Source organism: Neodiprion pinetum, chromosome 5 (genome assembly GCF_021155775.2).
Source record: "Neodiprion pinetum isolate iyNeoPine1 chromosome 5, iyNeoPine1.2, whole genome shotgun sequence".
Classification (NCBI taxonomy): Eukaryota; Metazoa; Arthropoda; class Insecta; order Hymenoptera; family Diprionidae; genus Neodiprion; species Neodiprion pinetum.
This window is the reverse complement of record NC_060236.1, coordinates 16,412,487-16,421,282: the sequence shown is the minus strand read 5'-3', so window position 1 is coordinate 16,421,282 and position 8,796 is coordinate 16,412,487. Positions and strand designations below refer to the sequence as shown.

General features: G+C 36.1%; 1 protein-coding gene across 2 annotated transcripts; it reads left to right on the top strand.

Annotated features, from left to right (window-relative positions):
* Window positions 1-3,737: 3,737 nt before the first annotated feature.
* On the top strand, window positions 3,738-8,439 carry LOC124220571 (probable peptidoglycan muropeptide transporter SLC46). 2 transcript variants are annotated; one of them, XM_046629686.1, is made up of 6 exons: window positions 3,738-4,011; window positions 4,874-5,137; window positions 6,052-6,401; window positions 6,722-7,001; window positions 7,080-7,262; window positions 7,333-8,439. In XM_046629686.1, exons 1-6 carry the CDS (start codon window positions 3,906-3,908, stop codon window positions 7,569-7,571), a joined length of 1,422 nt encoding a protein of 473 aa, XP_046485642.1. In that variant the 5' UTR covers window positions 3,738-3,905; the 3' UTR covers window positions 7,572-8,439. The 2 variants fall into 2 exon arrangements, with proteins under 2 accessions (XP_046485642.1, XP_046485643.1); XM_046629687.1 differs by having other exon boundaries at window positions 4,863-5,137.
* The last annotated feature ends 357 nt before the right edge of the window (window positions 8,440-8,796 follow it).

Genomic DNA, 8,796 nt, shown 5'->3' with positions numbered 1-8,796 from the left:
CCTTATCAACTTTGTAGATCGTGTTTTTTATGATTAGGCACCCGTAAATTGAGCACTTGTGTACCACAAAACCTGTAACTCCTTATTATACCATTTTTTATCAAAATGAAACAATGAATCACTACTGTGTGTAAGGTCTGCAAGACCCAGCCCACTTATACGCTGGATATTCTATAACTCGGATTTGACTGAGGAAAATTGATGAAGAGATAAGCGCAGGGACCCTGCAAAGTGACCAAAATAAGAGAAAAGTGCGAAGAGCTTCGGTTACGACTCTCAATCCCAGAATAAAGAAGAAAGAATTTGTTAAATAGAAGAGTGTATTAGGGACATGGTCAGGAGACCAGTACCTGGTGGTCAGAAAAAAAACCTTGTATCAAGTAAGTAAGTCTGATAAAAAAATTAGCATTTGTTATTTCTCTAAACCAGAAATTCTACGACGTTCTGCAACAAATTATACCCATTTCAACACTCAATACAAGAAAAATGGTCGTGTAAATGAAAACCATTCTACAATTATGTAAAAAAAACGACGGTAATCTACGAAAAAGTACGATGAGCTATTTTTTGGCGATTGTAACTATCGGGTATAATAACAATCGATATCAATTCGACCATCGTCCAGCTCCAAATCCCTTAAACTGCTTTCCCAATTTCTCATCACATTCCCTGGGTAAAAATGCATATTTGTAAGGTATTTCTAGAATTGTTTGGATTGGATCCTTCGTGATGTTGAAAACTGTAATTGTTCATGTTGGAATTATACAGTTAGTGAAAGTGATTCTTAAAAAATGTTTAACACGTTTATACTGTAACGAATATTTACTTATTGCATTTTTTTTTTTTTTATTTCTTCACAGTCTTGTAAATAATTGTTTTTGTTTTTGTTTTTGCCTATATTCTGATTAATGTGGGAGGTCAAAAACATGTCAATAAGGGGACAGTGAAGAATTTGAGTCTATTGTCAACATAAAAGAAAAAATATGAAATCAATGGACAGGCTTACAAAAAAAAAAAAAAATGATGAGTACGATAATAAACATGACATTGATTATAAATGGAACAAATTAAATATAAATAAAATATAAATGAAATATAAATAACATATAAATAAAACGTGAATGAAAAATAAATAAAATATAAGGGAAATATAAATAAAATATAAATAAAATGTAGATGAAATATAACTAAAATATAAATAACATATAAAAATTACATATTCATTCCATACATTCACAAATAAATTAAGATAAAATACGCCGGAATTCATACCGGGATATAAAATTGTCCATAGTGATGATGTAAAACGTTGGTCAGTCATAAATATATTAAAAATCAATTATCCCTTGATTTAATACTCGGCAGCAGCTTCGTCGTGTAGTTGTCCATGTGACTTTGCGAATCTTTTGATAAAATTTGGAATCCACGGTCGTCTTGAGTTTTCTTCGCGGCGATTCCGTAATGCGAAGTTTGTGAACATTGTTGATTCCTTGGATCTCGTAACTTAGCTTTTCTTTTTATTTTTGACTGACACTTTAAGACTCGTACGGATGTTTACTGGCGAAGTCGATGTGTTACTTTAATTTAAATTATCGTTTACAATGATTAAACAGTCACTACGGGGAATTATAAACCGGTTGGTTGGGCGTCTCCCCGTAGACTCTTTCACAATGCTAAGCCGTTTCTCCTGCCTAACGCCTAAATCGAGATGGCTGTGCGAGGCAAAATTTCGCGGGCACTTTTGAATTTATAATATCGTCACAGTCTATATATTCATATGAGCTATGGTATATTACGTGGATTAAAAAACAGAACAACAAACGATTTATAAACACCAACTATAAAAAAAAGCTACGATTTGCCTAAGTTTAACACCTAATCTCTTTATATCTATAAAAAGATCTTGTTAAGACGCATGAAGATAACTGTTTACGACCCCCGAAGCTTCGTGGTCTCCAGCGTCTAGACCTTACGCCGCGAAGTTCGACGAATCCAGGTCTGTCCAGATCCTACGGTTCGTGATTTTCGGCGTTCCAAGACCAGTACCCCGTAGTATTCGTGATCTAAGTCGCCGAGATCTTTTAGTTTTCGTTACTGCGACCTCAAGAGTGCATGAAAAGAATGTTGCGTTGGCTCACTTTGTTCCTTTTTCTTTTCGAAATGGCGGAAAGTATCTGAGCTATGCACTTTTTGGCCTCTGAAACGCGGGAAATGTGGGGATAGTAACATATATCAAAAAACCTGACATTTTTTTAAATGATTTTCGGGATACGAGTAACTTACTTAAATTCCTCTACGAAAGAGCAACGCACCGTCGAAATTTGAAACCATTCCGTTTCTTTGTTTATTTAATATAGGACGGAAAATCGTGAATTTGCTCGGTCAGTAAGGTAGGAGTGCTACAGGCTCTTTTATAACCCTTCGCTGGGCGAGGCTGGCTTCGGGCACAGTAATCACGCTTCCTATCGCTCCCCCCCGTTTTTTTCTGATTTTTATTTATAAATTTTCTTTAAATACATCCCTACAAAGGTGGCTCATTTTGAAGACGAATATTGCAAATACGCTTGGCAAAAAGACCGTTGCCTCCTTGTTGTAAATCCTTCAAAATTTGTTAAACAATATTTAAGATCCACTATTATAAATCTGTGCATTATCAGTAAGATTGAATGTTCTTGAGTAAAGGAAGGAAAAGAAACAAGAAATGTTGCAGCTGCGTATTCTAAAAATTAATTAATTCTAAAACCCACATCACATGCAAGATTTTTAAAAATATTTATACAAATCATTATGCATTGCAAATTTTCGTACTTTGTAAAATATTTCCCCAACTTATCAAAGATATTTATAATAGTATTTTTTCTCTTAATATTCATACGTATCGAGACAATTTTCCACAGTACTATAAATATTTTTTAAATGTTTAGAAAAATATTTTCTCAATGCTGTAAAAATATTTGCAGTTAAAACTTTTGGTTCTGTTAGTGTTCTTGGAACATTCTAAAAGCATCTACATAGCATAAACTTATATGTACGTATGCATGCATGTGTATGATCAATTTTTTTGTCCGACGATATCTCGAGAACGAGTTATCGAATTTCAGTTATTTTAGTTTCAAATACTTTTTGAATCATTTAAATAACAGATTTACAAAAAATAAGATAACAATGATGATATCTTGAGAATGAATGAACGGATTCGAATGAATATTGGTACCGTAAGGATACAGAGTCGCTGATCGAGGATCTGAAGTCAGATTTGCAAAATCCAAAATGGCAATTCCAATATTGTGGAAAACAATCTACAAATGTTTGAATTTTCGTGGAAATTAATATGCGAAGGTTTTTCAGGTCACTGATAACGAATCCAAGGTCAGACTTCCAAAATTTGTAATGATGGCTCCGTTCTAGTGGTTCAAAATAAACAACATCGTCATATTTTCATGTAACCCGGTATCCGAGGACTTTAAAAGCGTTAATCATAAATCTGAATTTGTGGTTCGAAATTCGAATTGGATATTGTTCTTTTTTTTTTCTCTCTAAACTTCGAATCTGCAGTGTGAGCACGGGAAGTTCGAGGGTTGGCTCATGGCCAGTCTATAGCCGTTTATTTTACCTGAACAAATAACGCTCTATGAATATTCCGCAGTCAATAAGTATACAATATTTCCATATACATCGAAGTTAAGTACATACATAAGCGTCTAACTCTTTTTCACCATTCGAATGTCCATCGCAACACGGAGCAAGTCTGACAAGTAGAGATTAACTTGAAGCGTTTTTTTTCTAAAGAGGGTGTAATAACAAGAACAACACTTTTACGATTACTTATTGTTTATTTATAATAAATAACAGTTTGCTTGCAATTAACTGATTGTTGAAGACGGGACTGTGAAAAATTTTACGAGATGATCACAGTTAAGGAAATTAGGGAACCAAATGAGAAAAAAATGATACGCTTCTTTATTTTGGGCTGTTCAATAGTTCTCCTAACCTACGCGCAAACTTCCACAGGTTTGTATTTGTTATAAAAAAATAATTATCCAGAGTTATTATCATCAGATATTTGTGTGCCAAACTTTTGTGGCAAATATTAAAAAATATTTTTCATGCAAATCATTAGCTAGTATATAATTATGTGTATATACACTGCGAAAAAATGCTTATCGAATAGATTACAATGAGATATTTTCGTTTCGTACAAAAATGTAGTTCGATTTGATTGTTTGGTCGCTCCGACAAAACGTCTATGGGTTTTATATTGATGTCAAAGCTTGAAACTAAATATTTTTCTGTGTGTTGAAAATATACAATGTACAATACATGGGTTTATCCAAATTTTTATGGGTTTACATTTTGCCTACATAAAATTTGCATACCTATATAAAAGTGGACACTGAGCTATGCAAATTTTACAATTTTTTGTAATTTACGAGAAACACGAAGATAAATTTTGTCACTTTTATCATACTTCCTGTAGCTCGAAAAAATATGGCATTTGTGTTTTCTTTGTATAAAAAAGATTAATTTTGCGTCCTGTAATCATGTGGAGACCCAATAATTGTATTGTTTTTATTTTTTCGTGTCATTCTGAGGCATATTCTAAAGTTTTTAGACTGGGTGGTATTTTGAAAATTTCTTTTGATTCATATAATTGTCTCTTCTTAATGAAACGCTTTGATTCGTACACTTCAGAATAATACTCGTACAATAATCGTTACGTATGTACTAAAGTTACGAAAAAATTAAGAATGAAATTTCGCCGTATCGAATCATTGAAATACAGTGATATTGTTGAAGTCGACCAGAACCGCTTGGCCGCTTCACATAATACCAACGATGCAAATCAAACTGAAGAATAGTAGTTTATTCACAGGTCTCATGTTAACGGAGCTGATTGTGCACCGTACGTGCCAAATTCTGATAGGAACAGATGACACTTCGAAGTGCAATATTCACGGGAAAAATGATAGCACGGCAAACGAATTGCATTTTGAAGCTGAAACTGAAAAGTATGCGAGTATGATTGTAATGGCAAAGGCTATGATCGAAAGCTTACTCTCAACTGTGGTTTCGTTATTTCTCGGTCCTTGGAGCGACAAAGGTGGACGAAGACCTGTCTTATTGGGAGGAACCATCGGTGAGTTGTTGTATTTTTCTACCAGTATTGAGTAAGCTCAATGATTCGACGTTTCAGGTAGTGATCAGCATAATATTATGATACTAAAGAATTAAACTTGGTATGAAACAGCCGATCACGTTGATCTATGTACATTAATTTCGCGGGCAAAAAAAGCCTTTCCAATCACAATGACATCCGATGATGTATTGGTAATTCCAAGAGTTGACCACTCTTCGAATCTTATAAAATAATTAGAAATCTTTGATATCTTTGAAGTCACGTGAAACCCTTGAAGCCCTGAAATACTATGAAAGCCTTAAGAATTCTTTGAAAACTTACGTAACCCTTTCAAATCTTACTCTGAAATGTTGTGACATCGTGGCGAAATCATTTGAAATCCTACTGAATCTTATAAAATCTTGTGAAATCCATTGAAATCATGTAGACTCAAAAATTACACGACAGTCGCAAAATCCTATAAAATCTGTTGAAACCAATTAAAATCTATTGAAATCTTGTGAAATGATATGAAATGTTAAGAAATCTTGAGTAATCCTTTAATATTGTATACCATCTATGAAAATTTTGTAAAATCACATAAAATCCTTGAAACCCTATGGAAGCGGATGAAATATTTCAAAGACCTTTAAAATTCATTGAAGTCGTATGGAATATTTTGAAACCCCATGAAATCCTGCAACGTAATTTGAGATTTCTGAAACCTCTGACATCTTTGGAATATTTGAAAACAACACGAAATCCCTGACGTCGTGCAGTAAAATCTTTTGAAATCACGCAACCTTGAAATCTGGTCTACACACATTAACTGACGAGACGTTAGCCTCTGAATTGATTTTCTTGGAATTCACACGGTCAATTGATTTTCGCAAAAATGCAACGATATCGTATGTAGAATCACATGTTTAATTCAGGTTTGACGGTGATGTTAACGATGCTCTCCTTGATGTGCAGTTGGGATATAAATCCTTGGTACTTGATAATTCCCTCGATCCCGGGATACATTACCGGAGGAACGATCACGGTAGTATTGGGTGCAATATGTTACACAACCGATTCAACGGAAGAAGAACAAAGAACGGCGGTAATGGCTTGGATGCAAACCGCGATATTTAGTGGAGTGGGCTTGGGTTTATTTGGGGGGCCTATCATATCGACAAACTGTGGCTACACAACTGTGTTTAGCATAGGCGCGATTTGCAGTGCATTGTCGACACTTGTAATTTACTTCGCTATTCCTGAATCGGTCAAGTCTGCGATCAAGGTAGGTTCACTAATTGTTTTATACGTTAGTCTTGTACGGTCTCGCAGTCTTGGACAGTGGCTCCGTTATCTCATTTCGGAAGGAAATGGAAATTTGATTAGTTTCAAATCAACAAATAAAATTGCCTACACTTAATACTTCGAAAATTATTCGACTACATTTCGTACTTCGACTGACTCGAGGAATGTTTATTCAGCTCATTCGATGTTTGACGGAACTTCCAATAAACTTTTCCATGAAATTACACCTTGAAAAGCACCAACAACATATTCATTGTGAACTTTGAATGACGATATGACAAAAATATTATTTTTCCACAGGAGTCACATTTACGTGGACTCTTCGACGTTTCCCTCCTGAAGAAGCTTGTTACCAGTATTGTAGTTAAACGGGACGGTTTTCATCGGTCTGTAGCCTGGCTTACGATATTCGTTTACACTTTTAGCGTGATGCTTCAGATAGGAGATACGAGCATTGGATTTCTATTCGCAAAAGCGCGACTAGATTGGGATGCTGCACAATACTCTTACGCTGCTGGTATTAGTCTCTTGCTGACCGTCACTGCCTTGAGTGGAGCATCTCTATTCGGAACTAGTTTAGGTGACATTTACACCACACGCCAGAATATAAAATTCATTTTCCGCCATCTCGTATCAACCGATGTCATTCGAATTCCAGGCGCTTCGGACACAATGTTGGCCACTCTAGGCCTCGTGTCAGGCTTGAGTTGTGTACTCGGGAAAGCTCTCGTATCGAAAGGTTGGCACATGTATCTCTCAATGTCAATCGGAATGTTTTCCGCAATTGTCCCACCAGTTATGCGATCCATTTTATCGAAATCAGTGCCTCTCGATGATATTGGTAAATTCTTTTGTCTCTTTGGTGAATCCGGCTCGACGTTAAAGCTGATGACTCGTTTAATGATTTTCAGGTACCGTGCTGTCGCTGACGGGGCTTCTGGAAACGTTGTCTCCAATGGGCGGAGCGCCGTTATTCGCGTTGATATTTTCCCATTATTTACCTCCGATATATCCATCACCAGTTTACCTCGTTTCCGTTGCTCTGTTCGTTTTATTGCTACTCTGCACAGCATGCATCGAAGTATTGACGAGGAGATCGCGTAACTTGCAATTTTACACTGCCACACCTGAAAAAGAAACGGGAGAATAGCTTGATGACTCTTATTCTATTGCACCAACGACTTACTTGGAATTCGTTGTGACAAAATGAAATAAGCTTGATCTGTAATTATTTTTAAGGTTCCGCACTTCAAAAGGTGAAAACGGAATCCTTGTAGGATCGCTCTGTTGTCCGTTCATCCGTTCGTCGAGACCCTTTTTCTTAGGAACTGGTAGAGATATCGGGTTGAAATTAATATCAGTCTACGATCCCTTGGCAGTGTAAAAAATTCAAGCTTCTCAGCAACGCAATCAGAAGATACGGCCATTTATGTCACATCTTTTGATAAAATCAAAATCTATAGCATACTTCCCGTTGACCACGAATCATAATACTTGTATCGAAGCAAGGTCTCACAGCATACGTAAAGCGAAAAGTCCAAAAATAATTGATTTATAATTATATTGCATAAAAAATAAATAATTAAGTTTGTGCGGAACCCTCAGGGCGCTTGTACTATTCGCACTTGTCCGTTTTTTAATCCTATGGTCCGTTCGTTGAGAGAACGACAAGCTTACGAAGCCAAACGCGTCAAGTTTGGTCAGATCCCGCCCAATACGCCGCCCACATTACCCACTCCAGGTAACCAAACGGATCTCACAGTTGGCCAGAACCGGCATTAGCCGACAAGGGTACCCAGGTATGCCCAGATACTCAAACCTAATGGTCAATTTTAAACCTGACGGGTCATTTTAAACCTAATGGTTGCTTTTAAACCGTCTAGCATTAATTGTTGTGAAATTGCAAGTGAGTTCGGACTTGTTAAATTTCAATTATGGCGTATTTACTCTGGTTGATTAATATATCCAATGGCAGAAAATATGGACCAGGAAATAGAATAAAATTATTCGAGATGTAATGAGACCGCGATGTTTATATTATTTCACCTGTTACTCCTTTCAAAAAGCGCGGACGTTTGGTGCAGGGCACAAATGTACGATCTTAGAGGTACGATACTGAGTTGCGAGCTCCGCTATGCCTAGCGATTCTCACTTCGCGCGAATCTGCGCGACACTGTGTCGTTCTCTCGGCGAATTGAGTATAGTCTTCATCGCTTATAATTACATTAAATTATTCGATGACCACTTGTAGGATGAAAGCACTATTTTATTTCAAATACGATTTAAAATAATAATTTTAGCAACATTTTCCATCCACTCCAGTTTTCTTTTGCAGGAACCGAGCTTCATAGAATCGTGTTCCAATTTACAACGAA

Coding starts and splice junctions, on each gene's coding strand:
- LOC124220571 (XM_046629686.1), top strand. CDS start 3,906: ATGATCACAGTTAAGGAAATTAGGGAACCAAATGAGAAAAAAATGATA. Junction 4,012..4,873: donor CTACGCGCAAACTTCCACAG/GTTTGTATTTGT, acceptor GTTTATTCACAG/GTCTCATGTTAACGGAGCTG. Junction 7,263..7,332: donor AGTGCCTCTCGATGATATTG/GTAAATTCTTTT, acceptor AATGATTTTCAG/GTACCGTGCTGTCGCTGACG.